The sequence below is a fragment of the Rhamphochromis longiceps genome, linkage group LG23 (assembly GCF_057381845.1).
Source record: "Rhamphochromis longiceps isolate RC_006_pf linkage group LG23, R_longiceps_female_GT1.1, whole genome shotgun sequence".
Lineage (NCBI taxonomy): Eukaryota > Metazoa > Chordata > Actinopteri > Cichliformes > Cichlidae > Rhamphochromis > Rhamphochromis longiceps.
In genome coordinates, this window is record NC_140578.1 from 12,583,958 (window position 1) to 12,607,491 (window position 23,534).

Consider the following 23,534-nt stretch of genomic DNA (forward strand, 5'->3'; position numbering starts at 1 on the left):
TGTGACAAACGTAACTGTGCAACAATGTTTTATTAAAATTTTTTATTATTATTTTAAAACAAGGAAAAATGTGAATCCATATTCAGCCTCTCTCGCTTTACTTTTCAGTCTTGCTCGGAAGAAGCCGTCAGGACTGGAGTCCGCAGCCACCATCAGGACCAAAGTTTTTGTGTGGGGTCTGAATGACAAGGACCAACTGGGAGGACTCAAAGGCTCCAAGGTGCTGTTTCTCCTAATGAATCAGTAATTGAAAGTTTAGGGCTTGTGTGCCTTTGTCCCAAATTAAAAACTATGTAGTATGAACACTAACCAGTGATTTACACGCTTCAAATTTTAACTTTTTTCCCCCCTCCACGTTAACATCTGATGTTTGTTTTTTCCAGATATATATTGTGTGTGTGTGTGTGTGTGTGTGCGCGCGTGTGTGTGTGTGTGCGCGTGTGCGTGTGTGTGTACACAGCATGGACAGGAAAACATCCTTTGGGTGTGAGTGAGCTGCACTCTCTAATCTCTTTCGGTTTGTTCACAGATCAAAGTGCCATCCTTCTCCGAAACCCTGTCTGCACTCAATGTGGTGCAAGTGGCTGGTGGCTCCAAAAGCCTCTTTGCAGGTGAGGAATGAATAGAAATGCTTTTGAAGATCTGTCCATTCACACGTGTTGTGCTACAGTAGTGTGTAACTGATATGTCGTCGTTGCAGTGACTGTCGAGGGGAAGATTTACGCATGTGGTGAGGCAACTAATGGCAGATTGGGTTTGGGCCTCTCCAGTGGGACCATCCCAATCCCCCGTCAGATCACCGCCCTCAGTAACTACGTGATAAAGAAGGTCGCTGTGCATTCAGGAGGACGCCACGCTATGGCCCTGACTGTGGACGGGAAGGTGTTTTCCTGGGGCGAAGGAGACGACGGCAAGCTTGGGCACTTTAGTAGAATGTAAGTCATTGAATGTGGCCACTGTGCACACCCCAGATACTTAACGCACCTTTTATTAAACTCACTGTGTATTTTTAGCAAACTATGACTTGTATAATATCCACATGAAGTGATGAATTAATAAAAGAAATAACAAAAATGTGTGTAGTTTCTCAGACAGTCAACAGTCAGTCAACAGCTCATACACTGTGGAGCTACACGCCGATTGGCTCAGTTTAATTATAATAAAACACTCCTAAAAGGGTAATAGCTTTTATCTTTTCAGCTTTGAAGGTCCTGTAGATCTTCTTCAGTGTAAGGTTGAAGTATAAATTGAGCTCATGATTTCACAAGCTGTGTTCCAACTTCAGGAGTTTGATTTGACAGTTTACTGCCTTCATATAGTCTTGTAGCTGTACTCGTCCTTAATCGTCATTGTGATTTATTCTTAAATAAACCTATTCATGATTTATCAGCTTTAAATCTTAATTATAGTTGTTGCATGCACTGATTATGAAAAAAAAGACAGTCAGCACAATATGATGATTACACTTACAATGCACCTTTTTGTCATGAAACATCATCATCTTCTCTTGTTTAGAACGGAGTCAGTCAGTTTGGGCATTTCTTTATAACGTTAGCTAAAGCTGTTGGGTGCAGATATATGCTGTAGTGAAGGCAGGCCAACAGGGGCTAAAGCTGTGTTAAGTCTATGTCGCAACTTATGACCTAACCGTAAACTCCTTTTAACTCCTCTACCACGTAATGTTCCAAGCAGTTTAGTTGATGCAGGCTGTGTCAGCGAGATGTGTAGTTAATTTTTTATATCGTCATATGTGCTTCATGGACAGCAGTTTCTAATGAAATAGAAATAAGTAAGGACTATTAAGAAGAGTCTGATTTTTATTTGTTTGCTTTATTTTTTCCTTTAGGAACTGTGACAAGCCCCGGCTTATTGAGGCGCTGAAGACGAAGCGCATCCGTGACATCGCCTGTGGCAGCTCTCACAGCGCTGCCATCACATCCAGCGGGGAGCTATACAGCTGGGGGTTGGGTGAATATGGCCGACTCGGACACGGGGACAACACCACTCAGCTGAGGCCCAAACTGGTAAGCTCAGCCTTTGTTTACTTTACACACATGGCTGCCCATTGTGTCATCAGCTGATCAAAGAAAGATGAAATTTGCATCCAGTATAGTCTATGATGAATTCACACACTTTACACAGTAGAATTCACAGCTTTGAAGCAGCAGACAGATTGCTTGCTACATACAGACTTAACTGCATGACGTGTGATTTGATTGTCTTACTCTTCTGTCTGTCGTTCAGGTGAAAGTACTTCTGGGACACCGTGTTATCCAAGTGGCTTGTGGGAGCAGGGATGCTCAAACTCTAGCCCTCACTGATGAAGGTATTTCTCTTATTGCCCTTAAAAGTAGCCCTACAGATTAACAGCTGTTGGATTTGGCAACATAGTCACGTTGTACTGTTGACATTGTGATTGTCGCCGACTAATGCAATTGGATTGAAACTAAAATATCGTTGTTGTTTTTATTTATACAGCACATTTAATGTGCTGTATAAAGCAACATCAACCAAAGTGCTGTAAAGGATTACAAAATAACTAGTAACTATATTATCTTCAATCACTTCTGTCATTTAAAAACTGTCCAACAGGCAGAAATCCCAGCAGCTCTTTCTGGCTTTGTAATGGATCAGTGAAGTCTGTTCTCTTCTATCAGCAAAATACGACCAACTAACAGTGAAGAGCAGCATTTAGACTTTGATCAAGCCTCCTCTTAAAAAAAAAATACACTCATGCAAGTGTTTAACTTTTAACCTTTTTTTTAAAACGGTCTTGTCCGACAGCTTTAGCAAGCGAACCATCCCCAGAGTGCTCTGTTGTGCCAAACCCATTTGCTTTGCCAAGAGAAGCTTTACAAACTTTATAGGCTCGTCTTGTTAAGTCTTTTTCTTGTCTTTATTTGGTTATTTTATCACTAGTGCTAAAGCTGACAGGAGAGGCAAAATTTGAACTTTTAAATGGTTCCAGTAAAAAAAAAAAATAAAAATTTTTTTTTGACACAATTGGGTTCCAGTTTCTAGTCCGTAATGTTTTGGGGTTTTTTTCTTCAGGATTTGTGTTCTCCTGGGGGGATGGGGACTTTGGGAAGCTGGGTCGTGGAGGAAGCGAAGGCTGCAACGTACCACAGAACATCGAAAGGCTCAACGGGCAGGGCGTCTGCCAGATTGAGTGTGGAGCACAGTTCTCCCTGGCTCTCACTAAATCTGGAGTGGTGTGGACCTGGTGAGATGAATGTGTTCCACGTTTAGGTTATCATTCATTATCTGTCCTCAGGCTTTCTTTGACCGTTAACTGTTTCCAAACAGGGGCAAAGGCGATTATTTCCGGTTGGGCCACGGCACCGACGTCCATGTGCGGAAGCCCCAGATGGTGGAGGGACTGAGGGGCAAAAAGATTGTCCACGTTGCTGTCGGAGCGCTGCACTGTCTGGCTGTCACAGACACAGGACAGGTTTGTACTGACCTCAACAAATGGTGTTAGAAACCAGAGCACACCCTTCAAAGTCTGATCATTTAGTGCCGTGGCTCTGCTCCAGATGTGAGTTTGTGTTCCTGCAGCAAGACCTGATTTATTGAGCAGTTAGCTCTGACCTTTTGCTCTCACACTGATTTTTTTTTTTCTCTCTTCACCTTGTTTAATAGTTTTCCTCAGTACAAATTTGATTATACTAACATATCACCTCCAATGATAAGAGGCAGCTGGTCAATGTTTTTTAAGAGACTGTTGAAAGTAAAAGCTTGGCGCTGAGCCTTCACTTTACAGGAAACAAAGCGATTCAGAAATGTGTCAAATGTACAGAAATCTAAGGTGGTGTGAAATGTTTGATGGTATCTCGTAACCTTTTGTTTGTGACATACACGAATAACAGGTGTAATAAAAACTCCATCTAATTAAAGGCTTTATGCTTCTCTGTCAGGTGTATGCGTGGGGTGATAATGACCACGGGCAGCAGGGAAATGGTACTACCACAGTTAACAGGAAGCCCACCCTGGTTCAGGGTCTGGAGGGACAGAAAATCACTCGGGTGGCATGTGGCTCATCCCACAGTGTGGCCTGGACCACAGTGGATGTGACCACCCCCTCTGTTCATGAGCCAGTTCTTTTCCAGACAGCCAGGGACTCCCTCGGAGCGTCATACCTGGGTAAGCCTTGCTGTTTACATGCAGCTTCTCCACAAGGTGGAGCTGTGCAGTCATTCAGTGCAGCCAAGCAAATTTTCAGCAATGATGCTTTAAAGAGTCTTTTTTTTTTAATCAGCATTTAAGGTAAATATATGCTATTAAAAAACATCTGATGGATGCTCTTGAGTTCACTTATTTTCTAAATATGCGCCCAGCTCTGCACATCCTATATTGCCAGTTGTGGTAATAGTAGGGCAACTGCAGGGGTTGGATATTGAGACGATGGGGCATACATCGACCATTTCTTGAACAAAAAGTGCTAAAACCACCTCCATAAGACGACACTGTGTCAGACGTCAACCTTTCGGCTTAATTTTTCACCTTCAGTTTTGAAGTATTAAAAAGCCTGCAGTTCCTCTGTGTACAGTAGGCTCTTAATGTCAGTCAGTCCCCCATAGACAGGGGAAGATGCTAAAAGGTCCATCTAATTTTATGCTTTTTAACAATTATATAGCATCGTGACTTTTTTATTTAACTCACCTGTTTAAATTGGCTTAAGGCCTAAAGTTTGCTTTATCACACTTTGACTGACAGGCGAATGGTTACATTTGTGGTTTTAGCTGCTAGCTTTTTGCTAGGCTGCCCCTCGGCTAATGGAGTCCCTGAACTGCATCTCTGGACCTTTTTTGTGCTGTAGGAGATTTAGGACTGTCTAACACTTGAAATAATGGGGGTTACCCATCTGAGAGCTGACTCAAATTTGAAACTAAAAAGCAAACTCATTTCCTATTATGGTCTCTCTCAGTGGGCCCAGGTGTAGCTCATTTAGCTAGTTACCATCAGATCAAGAGCTGCACGACAAAGAACGACACAACAGAGATAAAACAAGCACAACCTTCAGGACGTCCGGGCAGTATGGGTCATCACAGCAATAAATTAACAATATATTTCTCTTCTGTACGGCCTTTGCTTTTCAATCTGGAAGCTCTCAACATCCATCTTTCACAGAGTCTGTCTGTCTCCCTCATTGTGTGCAGGACCCAAACACGACCATATCAACATCTGCATCAGGCTTCAGCAGCAGTTACTTTTCTTAGCTGCAGGTGGTAGAAAACACAGGCCTGGAAGTAAAGCTGGAGCTATTTTACGCTGCCTCCCATCAATGACAGTGCGTCTCATTGTTTTGGTGTTGTACTCTGTAGGTGTCCAGTCAGACAGTGACTCATCATCAGTGAGTAACAAGCTGAGTGGGCAGAGCAGCGTGAAGTCTAATCGACCCTCACTGGCCAAAATTCTCCTCAGTCTGGATGGAAACCTGGCCAAACAGCAGGCTCTGTCTCATGTGCTGTCAGCCCTTCAAATCATGTATGCAAGGTAGGCTGTGTGCACGGTTTGAAAAATCTATTTCTAATGTGCAGGAAGACTTGCATGGAAAATGTACTTTCCTTAAATGATAGAAATGTGAGAAGTAAAAGAAAACAGGTAAAGAAATTCAACTAACAATACATGATATGAAACTTATATCCTGCAGCTATTCAGGGCTTGAATGCTGTAACTTCTATCTTGTTCGTTTAATTATGTATGACCAAACTGGCTGACTCCGTTCTAAACAGGAGCAGATGATGATGTTTCTGAATAAATTAAGTATCTGACTGGCAGGAGTCGTCATCATTAATTGGCGTTAAACGTTGATAGACTGTGTTGTGTGTTCCCTCAGAGATGCAGTGGTGGGTGCACTCATGCCGGCCAGCATGATCCTGCCAACAGAGTGTCCTTCCTCTTCACCTATTCCCCCATCAGACTCTTCATCCTCATCCAGCGTGAGCGATGAAGAAGATCCTCCCGTTCCACCAGAAGCTGAAGAGCGAGTCAGCCCAAATCCCTGGCAAGACAAGAAGGGAGAGGTCAGGAACACAATACACCTTGCCTCTTAAAAACCTCACGGTTTAGTAAATGTCAGTGAGGCTGTTCTCGTGCTGTTTGGGTTTTTGAAGCGCTGCCTCAGCTGGACTTTCTGCTGATTTCCTGTTAAATTGTAAAAACACTCAGTGTGCATTTTTTGTCCATGACAACCAGGTGTGGGGATGCAGTCATCAGCAAACTGCATTTGGGTCCAATCTTGGAGCTCTCACAGGACCTTGATGAGAGTTATGACTTTAAGTTTCTGCAAACATTTCCATTCTTGGTGTTCTTTCTAAAGATAACTGTTATGGTTATCTCTGAGCATGATCCAGCTTCATTTAAACAACCTGAAACCATTACTTATCCATGTTTTTAAACTTCCTTGTTGTGCAAAGAGCCCTCCTCTCCTCTCAGAGAGTGGTGTGTCTGAAATATGTAGTAGTCACCCGCAACAAACAGGCCTATAACAAACAGGCCTGTGACTTTTTGGGGTGGATAGTTTTCTTTTGATCCTCACAGCACTGAGACTTTGGTGAAGCTGACTTTTTTCACAGCCTAACCACACAGCAAGAGGGTCCTGAGTTTGAACCCCAGATGGGCCCTTCTCTATGGAGAACAGATTTGTGTGGTTTTTACCCCTGAGCTGTTAAAAGCTGATGGGATACTGCCGTCACCTCACAGGGGCAGCGTGGACATCCAACTTTGTGAACACAGTAACTCAAGAACGAGGCAGTATAGGACTTGGAAAAGTTGGAATGTCTGTGACCTTAAACAGTATATTAGATGTATATTTACTCTCAGATATGAAGATTCTTAGTGGGAGCTTGTTAACCGTGTGCAGTAAATATGGTTGTTTGTTGGCGTTTGGTGAACTTGGGTGAATTTGGTGTGTATGAACAGGTTCCCTCATCTGAAGACGCTATCACCCCGTCATCAGCAGTAACTCCATCAGCCTGTGGAGCCTCCTCACGTCCTTTCATCCCTGTCACTGATGACCCCGGAGCAGCCAGCATCATAGCTGAGACCATGGCGAAGACCAAAGAAGTAAGTCAGTCTGGTGGCAAGCAGAGACTTTGCCCTGAGCCAAGTGTTGTTAGCTTAAAGGTTTTTCTGTTGTTTGCTTCTCCTCAGGACTCTGAGAGTCAGAGCAAAGTGGTTGGTCCGGAGCCTCAGTACCTGGATGAGTTCACCAGTCTGCTTGTGCCGGATGACACACGAGTAATGGTGGACGTGTTGAAGCTTGCAGTATCCTGTCGTTCTGGGGAGAAAGGCAAGGAGGTCCTGTCTGCAGTGCTGTCTGGCATGGGCACAGCGTATCCACAGGTACTGTCATATATTCCCTGGAAGCTGTGCGTGCATCGCTCTGCAAATTGTTAACATTCTGTATGTGGGTCCTTGCAGGTTGCTGACATGCTGCTGGAGTTATGCGTCACTGAATTGGAGGATGTTGCTACAGATTCTCAGAGCGGCCGTCTGTCCTCCCAGCCAGTCGTCGTAGAAAGCAGCCATCCCTACACAGACGACACATCGACCAGCGGCACCGTAAAGATCCCAGGTTAGGAAAAAAAAAAGACCTTTGAAAGGCAGAGATCATTATCAGGGTCTTATTGAATCTCAGTAAAATCACTCTCTCGGACATAAACAGCAACTTCTGTTTTGCTCTTCAGGTGCCGAGGGTCTGAGGATAGAGTTTGACCGACAGTGTTCGACCGAGAGACGCCACGACCCGCTAACAATCATGGATGGAGCCAACAGGATTGTCTCTGTCAGATCAGGTGATGAGGGGAAGAGATTAAACTTTACTCTCGCAAAATACAAGAAATGAAAAATTAATGTAGCTTTGCGTTTCAGGTCGGGAGTGGTCTGACTGGTCAAGTGAATTAAGGATCCCCGGAGATGAACTCAAATGGAAGTTTACCAGTGATGGGTCGGTTAATGGGTGGGGCTGGCGCTTCACAGTCTACCCCATCATGCCTGCAGCGGGTAAGACATGATGGATAACAAACTTTTCTGATAATAGTTCTTTATTATTAGGGTTGTAAACGTTTACTATTGCACTGATGCTGAACAAACACTGTCATGGTGTGTGCCCAAGCAGCAGCCTCCACCTTGTACAGCTCTTATAATAGCTTTATAGGCTAAACATGTTTTTTGTAGGATGGAAACCCATGTTGTTTTTTATTTGGTGTCAGTAGGGACTCACTCATTGCTGGTGCCAGTTTCAAGTGGACGTTTGAACAACTTTAGCTTTTGGCACTTCAGCGTTGATTTTATTTTTCAGCAACAAGTGGATGGTAGCTACTAATTTTGTGTCAGGCCTAGAGCTGGGCGATATGAGATTTTTTCATATCACGATATTTTTTTTCATTTCAGGCGATAACGATATCTATCACGATATAAGCCAAATAACTATATTTGTAAGATTTAAATGTGCCGTTGCTCACAAGTAAAATGTGAAATAATCAGCAGCTTGTTTTTATTTAAATATTTATTTCCCATAATAAGTTCAACAGGGTAGATGTACTTAAGGAACATGAGACTTTTTCAGATAAATAAAGGCAAATATTGCAAACTACACAAAAGGCAGCCGCTAAAGTGTTTAAGTTTCAAAATAGAACAAACGAAACAGACTAAATTGTCAATTCCACTTAGAAACAAAATATTAATTCTAAAAATAAATCTTAGTTTGTTTTACAGAAGAACAGACAAAACTGACTAACTTTTGTCAATATCAAATAAACTGAGAACTAAAAGGAAATTCTCAATCTCTCCTTGTTGTATAGTTTAGCTTTTCAAACAGTTTTAACAGTTACTTTAGTCTGACAAAAGCCGAATGACGAATTGGCGCTTCCAGTCAGAGACTGAGGCTACGTCCACGCGTACACGGGTATTTTTGAAAACGGAGATTTTCCGTTTTCGTTTTAAAAAATAATCCCGTCCACACATAAAGGCAGAAATGAAGGAAAACGCTGCTATGAACATGCCAAAGCAGCAGGTGGCGCTAGATTCCTAACCGTGCAGAAATGTTGGCCAATCAGAAGTCTAGAAGCCTCGGTGGGAAAAAGTAAACAAAGCTGGGGCATAGAAGCAGAACCGAGTCGTATGTGTGGAGGGACTAACTGTGTGTATATGTAAGCATTTAAACACTGCAGAGAGTAGAATTAACAGTAACAGTATTGTAGAAATTCATTTCACCGAAACAATAACGTGGCGCACAGTGTGACGCATGCACCAGTTCATTGTATTTCCAGACTTGCTTTCGGCACAATTTACAGTGCACGCTACTCTGTTTTTTGTCAGACTTGAAATAGCCGAAATACCTTCACACTACGGAACTTCTATGGCTCTTCCGTTCGACAATCTCTCCGGCGTTGGAACCATCATCTGTTTTCTCTTCGGTCACGCTCGGTTGATTTTTCTAGTCGGCACACTCATTTCCTCCATTATGCGCTGGCTCCATTACCCGCTGGCTGCTTCCCAAACAAACACACGTGCGGCTTGGCACTTGTGCTGTACGTAACAAGTCACGCGACGTGACGCTGCGGCTGTGATTGGTTCGGCTCTGCGCTACTTAATTTGGATTGGCTGATCTTTTTTTTTTTTTTTTTTTTTTTTTTTAAAGAGGACAAGAGCGACGAGGTCTATCGCGATAGCTTAATTTCTCTATCGAGTAAAAGTTATATCGCGATACATATCGTTATCGTTCTATCGCCCAGCTCTAGTCAGGCCTCAGCTCTGCCAATCAGAGTCTCTGATCTGAACGCAGTCTGTTAACCAGGCTTTCTGGTGTCAGCTGATGTGGACCTCCATCCTCATCCAAATATGGCCCAAAAACAACAGCACTGTGGTACCCAAAAGCTAATGTTGAGACTTTAAAATGTAGAGTCCAGAAACCAGTTGGTGATAATATGATGGTATTTTTTAAAGTGTATGTCTGTGACAGTCAGACTTCATTCTTCTTCTTCAGGTCCCAAAGACTTGCTGTCTGATCGCTGTATCTTGTCCTGCCCCTCCATGGATCTGGTCATATGTCTCCTGGACTTTAGGCTCAACTTTGCATCCAATAGGAGCATCGTGCCCCGTCTAGCCGCTTCTCTTGCTGCTTGTGCTCAGCTCAGTGCTCTAGGTACAGAATTGTGCTCTTGCTTCACCAGGTTATTTCTTAATAAAGTACGAAATAAATTTTCACAGAACTAAATTTGTTTTGTGTAGCTGCTGGTCACAGGATGTGGGCTCTGCAGAGGCTACGGAAGCTTCTGACCACAGAGTTCGGTCAGTCAATCAACATAAACAGGCTGCTGGGCGACAGTGAAGGAGAGGCTCGCTCTATGGTGAGTACACTGTCATAATTAAGATATCTGCCCGATGGCTTAATTGGAATATTTGTTATCCATTTATTATGGTAAATTATTGGCCTGTAAAAGAGAGCTAAAAAATATTTGACTCTCGTGAAGATGTTGTAGCTAAAAAAAAAAAGAAAAGAAAAAGTCCAGAAAAAACATTTCTTCCTGAAGAAAAGACGAGTGTTAGTTATACATGTGGTTGCTCAGCACATGCGACTGACCGATGGCCTTTCTTTTTTCAGAGCTTCACAGGTAGTGCTCTGGCTGCTTTGGTCAAGGGGCTGCCTGAGGCTCTGCAGAGGCAGTATGAGTACGAAGACCCGATTGTCCGCGGAGGGAAACAGCTGCTTCACAGTCCATTTTTCAAGGTATACACGCAGTTGTTCTCTTAAATACACGGTAACACCATAGTTTTCCTTTGCAGAGCATAACTTTAACACTTTGCCCAGGTACTGGTTGCTCTTGCCTGTGACCTCGAGCTCGATACCTTACCTTGCTGTGCGGAGACACATAAGTGGGCCTGGTTCCGCCGATATTGCACTGCCTCCAGAGTGGCTGTGGCTCTAGATAAGAGAACATCTTTACCCAGACCTTTCCTGGATGAGGTACGTCTGCACAGCTGTGTTGTCTGTGCAAGCTTTCATTTTGCCCTGAAAATCTCTCTAATCCATTTTCCTTCACCTTTTAAAGGTTACAAAGAAAATTCGCGAGCTCATGGCAGATCACGAGAGCATGAACACCCTGCATGAGAGTCACGACTTATTCAAGCGCGAGCACGACGAGCAGCTTGTGCAGTGGATGAACCGGCGCCCAGATGACTGGACGCTTTCTGCCGGGGGGAGTGGCACCATTTACGGCTGGGGGCACAACCACAGAGGGCAGCTAGGGGGCATTGAGGGGGCAAAAGTCAAAGTACCTACATCTACAGAAGCCCTCGCCACATTGCGGCCAATCCAGCTTATTGGTGGGGAGCAGACTCTGTTTGCTGTCACTGCTGATGGAAAGGTGTGTTTGCTTTTACCTGTCATGAAAACCTCTGTGCCAGTAACCCTTCACAGAGCATACATCGACAATATCAGCTGAACCATTGCTGCACGACTACTGTAGGGTCATTCATAAAAATGCATCACTACCTCCCACTTTAGCACATTTTTTCCCCCAGCTTTAGTATATTCAATGAAGCCGTTCAAGGAAGTAAATTAATACTATGAATATTTTCCTCAGAGTACAAAAATATATTTTTTTTCCCCCAGCATTTCTGAGCTCTCATAACTTAATCTGTGCAGAAAATTTTAAGATAAGAAGAACTTTATTTATCCCGAGGGAAATTCTTTTGTCATACACATGCTCAATGCAGCAAGAGGGACAGAGGAATAGGATATACAATAGAATACTAGTATACAGTAATATACAGTAGGATAGTGCAAAATATAATATCAAATAACTCTAACAAGTAACAATATAATGATATCCTGAAAAATAAATATCTCAGCTATCAGTGAAGGTGATTCTAAAAGTAGCATAGTATTGTGCAAATGAATAAAAGAGAGTAGCATTATGATGGGGAGATGAAACAAACGTTCGATGAAAAACTGTTGGGTGATATTGCACGGTCTGAATGGAAACAGAATAACTTTGTTAGCGAGGATGAGTTGTACAGTCCTATTGCCACCGGCACAAAGGATTTCCTGTGGCGGTCAGTTCTGCATTTCGGGGCGATTAGTCTTTTGCTGCATATGCTCCGATGGTCCATCATGGAGGCGTGCATGGGGTGGGAGGGGTTGTCCATGATACAAAGAAGCTTTTTTTTAGCATTCTCTTCTCAGACACCACCTCCAGGTTCTCCAGTCTGACACCCAGGACAGAACCAGCCTTTTTAATCGTGTGATATTTCATACTCCAAGTATCGCAATTTAAAGTCATGTACTTGTCATGTAAAAATGCATGGCTTGATTAAATATACGACAGACTGTGTACATAAAGTCAGCTCAACCTTTATTTTTGCTTTGGGTTCTAACACCAGTTTATTTTCTGTCGATGCTCAGCTCTATGCCACAGGATATGGTGCAGGGGGCAGGCTGGGTATCGGTGGCACTGAGTCTGTGTCGACCCCAACCTTGCTGGAGTCGATTCAGCACGTGTTCATCAGAAAGGTGGCTGTGAACTCTGGAGGAAAGCACTGCTTGGCACTGTCCTCTGAGGGAGAAGTCTACTCATGGGGTGAAGCTGAGGACGGGAAACTCGGCCATGGGAACAGAAGGTTAAGACTACATGCACTAAAAATAAGAAAACCTCTTTCATATTAAGTTTATAGTTCATACATATATATAAAACTAAACCTCACTCAAAAATTTGGACAGTAAAGTAAATTTTTGTGCTAACTGTGCGTCCTTTTGTCTTTAGCCCCTGTGACCGTCCCCGTGTGATCGAGTCTCTGAGGGGAGTGGAAGTGGTGGATATTGCAGCCGGAGGAGCTCACAGTGCCTGCATCACTGCCAGCGGAGAGCTCTTCACGTGGGGCAAGGGTCGCTATGGACGCCTGGGACACGGAGACAGCGAGGACCAGCTTAAACCCAAGCTGGTCTGTGGTCACTCGACTCAGTTTCTCACAAGACTCAAAAAAAAAATAAAAATAAAATGTGCTTAACTTGTAAAGAGTAACTGTGTGTGCTTTATCCAGGTGGATGCACTGCAGGGTCACAGAGTCATTGATGTCGCCTGCGGCAGCGGGGATGCCCAGACACTATGTCTAACTGATGATGACATGGTCTGGTCCTGGGGAGATGGGGACTATGGCAAACTGGGCCGGGGAGGCAGTGATGGCTGCAAAATCCCCATGAAGGTAAGAAGGATTACAGAGCAGTGTGTACTGGAGGTGAACAGAGGCATCAGTTATACCTCAGTTTTCTAGTTATTTCATGTGGGAGACCAGAGTCTGAATCACCTAATCAGTTTTCTGTTCTTTGTAAAGTCAGTATACACAACTTTTAGTTAAAGGTATTTATTGTAAATTCTTGTGCCCCCAAAAAATAGATAAATAGGTTCATGTAAAATGGGGCCAGACTGCACTTTTTTAGGTACTACCAATTTTGTTAAGTAGCAGCTTTGCTAAATACATAGAAGGGTGTGTCATGCTGCCAAATATCTTCTCTTTGGTGTGGTAAGATTGGCTTTTGAAGATGACTTAAAGGCCACGGCAAGAGAATGGTGTCACCTGTCATGGTGTACAACAGTTATGCTGGCACCACCTGGATATGCAAAGATGAAGACTGTTAGAAAAGGTCCTGAGGGTGAAGACCATGAAAAGGCTGTAATGGAAGCACAACTTTCTGTTTCTGACTCTCCACCCTGGAAAGTTGAGATCATATCAAAGGGTCAGAGATATGAACTTGCTTTAATAATCTTTATTTTTGTTTTTCCACATAATTATTAAATTGCTGAACGTGACAGTTTAAAGATTGTGAATTTCAATAAAAATAATTTAAATTTCAAATAATATTAATTTCAAAATGGGTGGCACGGTGGATAGCACTGTTGCTGCACAGCAAGAAGGTCCTGAGTTCAATTCCAACACCAGGCCGGGGTCTTTCTGTATGGAGTTTGCATGTTCTCCCCATGTTTGCGTGGGTTCCCTCCGGGTACTCCGGCTTCCTCCCACTGTCCAAAGACATGCAGCTTGTGGGGATAGGTTAATTGGAAAATCCAAATTGTCACTAGGTGTGAATGTGCGAATGAATGTGAGTGCGAATGGTTGTCTGTCCCTGTGTGTTGGCCCTGCGACAGACTGGCGACCTGTCCAGGGTGTACCCTGCCTCTCGCCCTATGACAGCTGGGATAGGCTCCAGCGCCCCCCGCGACCCTGAAAAGGATAAGCGGAAGCGAATGGATGGATGGATTAATTTCAAATAATAAAAACCCCAAAACCTTTGACCATACTTATCATGAGAAAATTGGTACACAAAAAATTTTTGAATCCAGAATTAGCTTTGCAGTTTTTCATTACCGAAATTGTTTTGAATTTACGGAAGGGTTTGTTGTTCTGTTTGGTAATATTTGTACACTGTAAACACAAAAGGACAGGGAACCAAAGTGTAATGTGCTGCGTTATATTAATGTATAATGAGTATTTTGCTTGTTTAGACATATGTAGCGTTGTTCTTATTTTTAAAGCTCTGTGTGTACAGACACAGGTTGGTTCTGAGGCCTTGTCGCCTTTTTGTTTTTCAGTAAATGTAACAGGATTTCTCGGCTCCTCACCCTAACATGATCAGCTTCACTGTTTCACTCATAATGACAGAACAGGATAGAAACAGTGGCAGAGTGCAAATGAAATGATGACGTAGTTCTGCGTTTTATTCCTGTAATGTCGGCTCTACAGAGGAAGACCTTATCAAGGTGTTTTAAAAGCCACAAACGTGAGTTACGTTTCAATGCTGAAAAATTGAAAGTTAACCTGTCCCTCTGCTTTTCAGATTGACTCTCTCACCGGCCTTGGAGTGGTCAAAGTCGAGTGTGGTTCGCAGTTTTCTGTGGCTCTCACGAAGTCTGGAGCTGTGTATACGTGGTAAGTACAGAGACGAGCTGTCAAGTTCAGGTGTTGTATTTGGTTGTGATGAGGTGGCTCATTGTGGTGTGTTAATGTGTCCTTTTAAAGGGGAAAAGGTGACTACCATCGGCTGGGCCATGGCTCTGATGACCACGTTCGAAGGCCCAGGCAGGTCCAAGGGCTACAAGGGAAGAAAGTCATCGCCATCGCTACGGGGTCCCTTCACTGTGTGTGCTGCACAGAGGATGGTAGGAAGAATGTTTTCTGTGCGATCGTGCTTTTTTTGGTACAAATTCTCTTTATCATTAAACCTAGCAGATCGGTTATGTTGAGTTAGATTTAGCTTCACAAAAGGTTTTGTTGCTTGTTTGGCTCAGGAGAAGTGTACACATGGGGTGACAACGATGAAGGCCAACTTGGAGATGGGACTACGAACGCCATCCAGAGGCCGCGGCTGGTGGCTGCACTGCAGGGCAAGAAAATCAACAGGGTGGCCTGTGGATCTGCTCACACTCTGGCCTGGTCCACAAGCAAGCCCACTAATGCAGGAAAGCTGCCTGCCCAGGTACTACACTCACTTAAGGTAGAAACTGAGGTAAAAAAATTAGGTTTCAGCTTCCAGTAGATGGCATTAAAGTTGTGCAGATAAAAATATATTTAAAAAAAAAAAATGAAAGCCAGATCCAACCAGATGAGCGTGTGCTGTGTTTCAGGTTCCCATGGAGTACAACCACCTGCAGGAGATCCCGATCATGGCCCTGAGGAACAGGCTGGTGCTGCTGCATCACATCTCAGAGCTTTTCTGCCCGTGCATACCGATGTTTGACCTGGAGGGCCGGCTCGGTCAGACGGGCCATGGCCCCTCGGTGGGATTCGACACACTCAGGGGCATTCTCATCTCCCAGGGCAAGGTGGGACAGCACGGTACTGAGAAACCAATTCCATGATGTGACAGGCACTAAAACATTTCTTTAAATTATTTGAACAGGAAGCGGCTTTCAGGAAGGTAGTTCAAGCCACGATGGTGAGGGACAGACAGCACGGACCTGTGGTGGAGCTGAACAGGATACAGGTACTTTTAGAAACACATGCATATAGCTCACATAATCACTCACTTTGGTCTACTTTCAAGTCTCCGGCCCCCCTTACTGTAGTTCCCTCTCCCTGTGAGGCTGCGTTCCAGACTGGCTCCTGACTGTTACATGTGATGTCTTTCATAAGGGGATTGTTTCATGGTGTGTGATCTGCTCTCCAGCTTGTCTGTAGGGAGTCTTTCCTCCTCCTCCACCCCTTTCCCCTTCATCTAACTTGAGTTGTATCTGTAGTGGGAGCTGTCATAACGAGCTGGTCATGCACATCAGGACTTCCTCTCTATCTAGCAGGAAGTTGTTAAGCCCACAACAGAACCAGATCAAACTAATCTCTATTTTTTTTCTTTCCTCCCCTTCTTCTTCACCCCACAGGTGAAGCGTTCCCGTAGCAAAGGAGGTCTGGCAGGTCCTGATGGAACAAAGTCTGTGTTTGGTCAGATGTGTGCCAAAATGAGCTCTTTTAGCCCCGACAGCCTGCTGCTTCCTCATCGCGTGTGGAAGGTCAAATTTGTAGGTACGTGTCCACGCTGTGATGCCCACGCCTCCCTTTAAACTCCGAACTGTCAGAAACTTTTTCTTACCCTTGTTTTAAATACGCTGCACCTATTTTCTCAGGGGAGTCTGTGGATGACTGCGGTGGAGGCTACAGCGAGTCCATCGCTGAAATGTGCGAGGAGCTGCAGAACGCACTGACTCCTCTGCTCATTGTCACCCCAAATGGCCGCGACGAGTCGGGCGCCAACAGGGACTGCTTCCTGCTAAACCCCGCAGCCAAGTCCGCTCTTCACATGAGCATGTTCCGCTTCCTAGGTATAATCCAGTTAATCTCCCAGTCAGGACTGGGGTGTTAATCCCAGATAAACCAACTCTGAAAATATGCTTTTAGTATAAAAAGTGTAAATATTTCATCTGCATTTTCACTGATAAAGCACCTGGCTTGTTTTATTTAGTACACATAATTTTTATTATTGGTTCACGCGTCCTCGCACAGCTCAGTGTTCATGTTTGATCTGTGGGTAATGTCCTCTGCCTTGCTGCGTCTGCAGGAGTGCTCCTAGGGATTGCAATCCGGACTGGAAGCCCTCTTAGCCTGAATTTGGCAGAGCCTGTTTGGAAACAGCTGGCAGGCATGAATCTGACCATCGCTGACCTCAGTGAGGTACGTGCACAGCCCCCTCACAGGCGTGTTTGTTTTCATTTTTGCTTTAACTTATTATAAAATAAATAAGTACACTTTGTAGTTTTTTGGGGTTTTTTTTTTTTTTTTTTTAAAGACACTATTAACCTCCTAAGACCCGAACTATTCCATTAGTATTTTGGTCTAGACAACCCAAAATGTGATGTCCGCATATGTGGACGCCAGGTCCTAAGAGGTTAAGAGTTGGATTGATTCCCTCTGCTGTCACTGTCTTTCCTTTTACATGGACCACAACCAAAAGAGGACCGTGCTTCTGTTTTGCTCTTTATCTGTCTGAAGCTGGAAGGATGGATGCTGCAATAAGTAGAACAGCTGGGCAAAGAGTTTTGCTGTCTGAGGAGGCAAAAAAGGCAAAGGGGATGTAGCAGGTTTCCACATAACCAGTGGTTAGTTTAAAAATAACAAAAATGCAGGAGAAGCTCATTGGCCGTTTTTAGTTCTGACTTCACCTGTGAAGCAAACTGGCTGCCCTCCCTTAACAAACATAGTTTCTCCCCTTTGGTTTTCTTTCTCTCCCTCTTTCTTTCATTCTTTCTCCCTGTCCTATCCCCCAGTCATGTCTGTCCCGTTTGTAGCAACTGAAAATAAAATAAATTCATAATTATAATAAAGGTCAATCAAATGGACCAATATGGCAAGGCCATGATGATCCACTTGGTAAAATAAATCCGCTTGGCTTCTTTCTTGGCCTTAAGACAACAATTCTGAAGGCTAAAGATCCAAACGGGACACAAAAAAACCCAAAAAAAAACAAACAAAAAAACATAGTTTCGTGAAGTAAAGGTTAGTGAAGTAAAGGAAGTGCAGACATGGACAATAACCATTTCACTCATGCAGGCTATAAAATGTAATGCTTCTCAACAAAAAGGCTTAAAATGATGACGGTGTTGTAGTTACTAATTCTTTTCCAGATGTAATTATCAATAGAGCAAGTAAATTTGACCCAGCATTAGAGCAAGAAGTGGAAAGAGTCTGCATCGAAGGAAGCGACAAAGGGGAAAAGGAGAAAGTAAAGAGATCAAAAGCAAAACCACAGTGAATTTGAAGTGATCATGCACTCAGAGCAGAGAGCGTGGACACTCAGGAGCATTTAAAATGATACGTTTCCGTTTTTGTTTTTTTAATGTTGGTGAATGCTCAAAATGGAAAGCAGTCAGGTTTTCTGTAGTTGCAGCATGCCAGCTCCGATGCACTTAAGCATCAGCTGCGTGCTACAGGCATCTCTTTGCTTTTGTGTCTTTGTTCCTGATTTACAAATGATTGTAAAAGGAATAAACAACTCTTAAACTCTGACACGAGGCAGCAAAATCATTGCTGAGTCAAAGCCACATCTGTTCTCACACAAGGGCCATTTAAAGCGTATTATAGCTTCATATTGTCCATTCTTTCTTGGGGCCGGTACCCACAAAACACTCAGACAGAAGCTCAGAATTCAGGTTTTCCTCCTCCCTGCAGCTGGAAAGGTGAAAGACTGAAAATGTTGTATAATATCTGACATAACAAACCACATGACGTGCATTATAACATGGAGGAGAAACCCACTCGTATATATTCCTCCTGAGATTAAAACCTAAGCCCCTCCGCTGTTCTGCAGTGGTACGGACCTCTCTAGATGTTTCTCGAAACTCACACTGTGCTGCTCCTCAGAAAGGTTAGAATCTATACTTGCTGAAGTGAAGAATGTCGCGAGGCATAACCTCAGCTTTTGTCTCAGAGATGGTGTGAGTCGACTCCTGCCCTTAAACTCTGATCATGAGCTCCTGAGCCGTCTTTGGGGGAACAGTGGAGTGGAAAAAAGGGCTTCTACCTCACAAAGCTGCCCTTGTTTTGTGGTTTTGCCCCTGAGATATTGGAAAGGTTAGCTGGGAAATGAATTTAGCACAAGACTCCAAAAAATGGATCACTCCAGCGCTCACGGGAACTGTGTTGTGTTAATGAGATGTGGGCACATGCTCACACACACACACACACACACACACACACACACACACACACACACACACACACACACACACGGATAAAGTTCAGCTAAATTGTACGTTTATTACTCAGTTTAGTTCAAATTCCCAGCAGTGATTTGCTCTGTTTTTTCCCCCCAGGTTGATAAGGATTTTATTCCTGGCTTGATGTACATTCGGGACAATGAGGCCACACCTGAGGAGTTCGAGGCCTTGACCCTGCCCTTTACCGTGCCCAATGCTAGCGGCCAAGACATCCAGCTCAGCTCCAAGTACTCCCACATCACCCTGGAGAACCGCGCAGAATACGTCCGCCTGGCCATCAACTACAGGTAAGAGAACATGCTCACTGCATACAAATAATCTACTTTCACAAATAAGCTCTGGACAGTTTCTAGAGCATCAGGTTAACAAATCTCCCACAGCTCTCCTCTCTCACATTAAGTCCACAGCAGGAAGTAGTCTGCTTCAGACTTGTTCATACTGCAGGAAATACTGTGTGGTTTAGGTGATGGAGGTTTCTGGATAAAGTGAATCATGACGCCCACTCACTGAGTTTTAATGCACCAAAATCTGAACTGATGCCCTGGGTAGCTGGCAGGTTAAAGGTCGCTTGATGTCTCATCATTCTAAGGCCTATAAACGTTGAGGTCTGCAGTGCATGTGTGAAAACAGCTGTGCATTTGTTTGAGTTTCCCTCTGTCTTCCTGCAGACTCCACGAGTTCGATGAGCAAGTGTCTGCAGTGCGTGAGGGAATGGCTCGAGTGGTCCCCGTCCCCCTGCTGTCACTTTTCACTGGCTACGAGCTGGAAACAATGGTGAGGGAGAGCAGCTCTAGGCTGTGAAGCCACATCTGTCCCCAGGTTGTGTGCAGATTTTATAGTGCGTTTGTTTCTTCGCAGGTGTGCGGAAGCCCGGACATCCCGCTGCACCTGCTGAAGTCAGTGGCCACTTATAAAGGGGTGGAGCCGACAGCACCTCTCATTCAGTGGTTCTGGGACGTGATGGAGTCCTTCTCAAACACAGAGAGGTCTCTATTCCTGAGGTTCGTCTGGGGCCGCACACGTCTGCCGCGCACCATCGCTGATTTCCGAGGAAGAGACTTTGTGGTCCAGGTGAGAAACCTAAAAGCTGTCCCCTGATTCTTTTTCACGCTTTTCGTGAGTGAAATGATTGACTCTGCGTCACCAACTACCTGCATAAATGTCGTACTGTATACTGTCATAGTAAACTGACGTGTAACCGTGACATGTAGCCAGGCTGCAACTAATCTGACGCATGTGCACATGCAAAGATGAACATTTATGTTTAACGTTGTTCTTGAAATTGTTTCACTTTTTTTTTCTACTACTACTTTTTCTCGACTAAAGAATCAGCAGAAACATCTCTCGCCCTGATTCAAATACATAAAATAAAGCTCTAAATATAAAACTAATGTTCCGCGTTTGTCTTCAGGTGCTGGATAAGTACAACCCCCCCGACCACTTCCTGCCAGAGTCCTACACGTGTTTCTTCCTCCTCAAGCTGCCCAGGTACTCGTGTAAACAGGTCCTGGAAGAGAAGCTGAAGTACGCCATTCACTTCTGCAAGTCCATTGACACAGACGATTACGCCCGCATCGCCCTGTCCGGCGAGCCCGCAGCCGACGACAGCAGCGAGGACTCCGACAACGAGGACGCAGACTCGTTTGCGTCCGACTCCACCCAGGATTACTTAACGGGACACTGAAGGGCCGCAGAGAGACTGCTGGTCTCGTGTGTCGATGCACACATACATAGAAACACTGCAAAGACACAAATGTCTGTGTGTGGGGGTGGCGGGGGTGTGCAATGAGCTTTAAAAGCGTTATAAGCTAAAGAGAGGAACGAACACGGCCTCACTCTGGGTTAGTTTCTGATTGTTGTGTTACAGAATTGTGTATTATTCCAGCTGAACTAAAAAAAAACAGGCTCTAGCCTAGCACTGTGGTAGATCCCATCTGGTTTGTGTGAGTTTCCTCTCCGTAGGGTGTATATAGAAGTTCATGTGCGAAAAACAGTAGTGTTTTTGTTTCTTGGTGTTTCTTTATAATAAATTTAAAAAAAGTTTTTAACTTAAAGTCAGTGTTTCTCACCAGGCTCAGTCCGAGCCCACTGAAGGGTCATTTTAAGATTCCTATACCCCGCCCCTCCCCACAACCATATCTGTGCACCATCTCCTTAACAAATGTACATAATGCGACTGTGCCATGTATTCACAGGTCTCATTCCTGCTTATTAAATGTAATCTGATTAATCCCATGTTTTCTGTGTGAAACACAAATCACTACAAGCTCACATCAAAATGACATTCAGTTCTCAGTTTTATTCCTGTCAGACATCGTTTTGCAGATTAAGGTTATTGCATAAATGTCATGTTTGGAAAGAGTTGAAGGCCGCCCTAATGAAACCGCTCTATCCTTTTGTTTTCTGTTGTCCTCGTCTTACAAGAGGAGGTGCTCTAGCTAGAAGCCGATCAGATTTTCTCTTTGATTTCTGGAAGAATCCGTTTTCATATGCGGCACAAACATCCCAGCTTGATGGCGGCGGAGTGTTAAAGAAGTCTCCCGTGATTACTTGTGGGGGATTGTTGCTTGAGCACCGGGAGAGCAGCGCCTCTCTCTCATGTCCTGGGAAAAAGGCAATCAGACACGATCGTACAGACTCCTTATGGTGTCTTTAGCTCCAGTAACCGCTCTGAAATGTCTTCGGCTTTGACTTCCACCTTGCATAATCATGCACAGTTAAGTGGAGTCACGAGAGATAATAAAAAAGGCCTCTGTTTTATGAAGCCTTGAAGGCTTGGCTTAGAAATCATTAGCATTCTTTGTGGACTTAGTCCTTTTTTTCACCACGTACAGTACTCTGCTGGGAGTCAGGTGCTTTTCACTACAGTCCAGGCTTCAGGCAGAGAGGGAGGATGGCTGAGCCCTTCATCTCCAGCTGTTTCCTATATAGTCTGTAACATAAGTGGAGGTTAATATTTCCCCCTAAATGACCTTTATTCAAGCGGATTACTTTCTGGAAACGCCATATTTCTACTAAAGCACTTTAGTCATAATGTGTTTTTGTTTTTTAGTTTTGGTTATTTCAGATTAGATTCCTGCCTCAATTGTGGAAAAAGTGTCCTGTCAGGCAAAAGTGGCAAACTTGTTTAATATTATATAAGAATAAATGCAATTTCAAATCTTTGCAAGGGATTATTAGGACTGGAATTAGAAGTGTGATCTAGGGGAGTAGCAGAAGGGTGACCTGGGGTGACACCAGCCCTCTGTTATCATTTCAGTGCAACGATGTCAAAATAATGGGATGAAGTATTTAAAAAAAAAAAAACAGAACAATTAAAAAAAAAAAAAAAACTACTGCGCCTCATTCAAGGCTGCAGTGTTGCACCCTGCGGCTCAGGAGAAAGTTTGTCGCCTACCAGTTGGAAGGTTGGTGGTTCGATCCACAGCTGAATTGGGCAAAGTACTGAACTGAAAGTGCATCTGTCGGAGTACGAGTGGATGTTGGATAAAGTGCTTCGGTACTGAAAGTACTGCTTGTATGACTCTGTGAATGAGGCTTCTAGCAGAAACGCATAAGTACCCGTCCATTGTGATGATGCACGATAAAATCGTATCCACAGGAAGGTAATACAAGATGAGTTAGTGGGACTTCAACTCACTAACTGGTTAGAATGGTCCGTAAATTCCAGAACATGCAGTGTAAAAGACAAGATGAACCAATGATTGTTTAGGGTGTGGCCTGTGAATGACATCACTTCTGATGCACTGTTTCAACCGAAACACTCAAGGCTGCAAAACGGTAATGTTTATGTCCATCTTTGGATACAGTCTTTAACCTGTTACTGGGGAATTACAGCTAAGTATAGCCATTTAGGTTTCAGCAAGAAGAAAAAAGGTTCCCGTGGTCATGTGAGAGCGTGCGCTGCGTTCCGCAAATCATCATGCTAAGCAGTTTAATGTTAATTCTATAATACCAAAACATAACGCAAGTTATGTCACAGGACTTTACACAGTAAGGTCAAGACATAATATTATGGGAAACCTAGCGAGTCGTGTGTAGAGGCAACACTGTAGTGAAGAAGAAGCCCCAGGTACCTGCACCGAGATGAAACTGAATCATTGAATGCAGTGGTGTCATATAAATGCACAGGGAGTGAAAAGATGGAAGCAAAGGAACTACAAAATTCATCAAAAAGGAAAGTTTGAAGCCTGATCTTAAGAGTGAAGAGGATGTCTGTCTCCTGAACTGGGAGCAGGTTCCTCAGGAGAGGGCTGAAGGTTTTGGCTGCTGTATTTAGATCATGTGGACTGAGGGATGCTGCTCGGGGTGAGCAGGCAGCCCATGTGA

General features: G+C 44.0%; 1 protein-coding gene across 3 annotated transcripts in view; it reads left to right on the forward strand.

Annotated features, from left to right (window-relative positions):
• Positions 1-21,435, forward strand: part of herc2 (HECT and RLD domain containing E3 ubiquitin protein ligase 2) — a 51,987-nt gene extending 30,552 nt beyond the window's left edge. For all 3 annotated transcript variants that reach the window (XM_085399270.1, XM_085399271.1, XM_085399272.1), the window contains exons 57-91: positions 109-220; positions 530-611; positions 701-935; positions 1,847-2,024; positions 2,245-2,326; positions 3,052-3,223; positions 3,307-3,451; positions 3,918-4,143; positions 5,325-5,496; positions 5,840-6,026; positions 6,925-7,068; positions 7,156-7,347; positions 7,426-7,579; positions 7,692-7,799; positions 7,876-8,007; positions 9,992-10,150; positions 10,237-10,355; positions 10,610-10,735; positions 10,817-10,972; positions 11,058-11,372; positions 12,413-12,627; positions 12,771-12,948; positions 13,048-13,209; positions 14,840-14,931; positions 15,022-15,161; positions 15,291-15,478; positions 15,627-15,824; positions 15,902-15,985; positions 16,377-16,518; positions 16,620-16,814; positions 17,051-17,163; positions 19,302-19,492; positions 19,874-19,979; positions 20,064-20,276; positions 20,617-21,435. In XM_085399270.1, the coding sequence (XP_085255396.1) occupies positions 109-220; positions 530-611; positions 701-935; positions 1,847-2,024; positions 2,245-2,326; positions 3,052-3,223; positions 3,307-3,451; positions 3,918-4,143; positions 5,325-5,496; positions 5,840-6,026; positions 6,925-7,068; positions 7,156-7,347; positions 7,426-7,579; positions 7,692-7,799; positions 7,876-8,007; positions 9,992-10,150; positions 10,237-10,355; positions 10,610-10,735; positions 10,817-10,972; positions 11,058-11,372; positions 12,413-12,627; positions 12,771-12,948; positions 13,048-13,209; positions 14,840-14,931; positions 15,022-15,161; positions 15,291-15,478; positions 15,627-15,824; positions 15,902-15,985; positions 16,377-16,518; positions 16,620-16,814; positions 17,051-17,163; positions 19,302-19,492; positions 19,874-19,979; positions 20,064-20,276; positions 20,617-20,889 (5,686 nt within the window). In that variant the 3' untranslated portion in view covers positions 20,890-21,435. The remainder of the gene's footprint in view (positions 1-108; positions 221-529; positions 612-700; positions 936-1,846; positions 2,025-2,244; positions 2,327-3,051; positions 3,224-3,306; positions 3,452-3,917; positions 4,144-5,324; positions 5,497-5,839; positions 6,027-6,924; positions 7,069-7,155; positions 7,348-7,425; positions 7,580-7,691; positions 7,800-7,875; positions 8,008-9,991; positions 10,151-10,236; positions 10,356-10,609; positions 10,736-10,816; positions 10,973-11,057; positions 11,373-12,412; positions 12,628-12,770; positions 12,949-13,047; positions 13,210-14,839; positions 14,932-15,021; positions 15,162-15,290; positions 15,479-15,626; positions 15,825-15,901; positions 15,986-16,376; positions 16,519-16,619; positions 16,815-17,050; positions 17,164-19,301; positions 19,493-19,873; positions 19,980-20,063; positions 20,277-20,616) is intronic.
• The last annotated feature ends 2,099 nt before the right edge of the window (positions 21,436-23,534 follow it).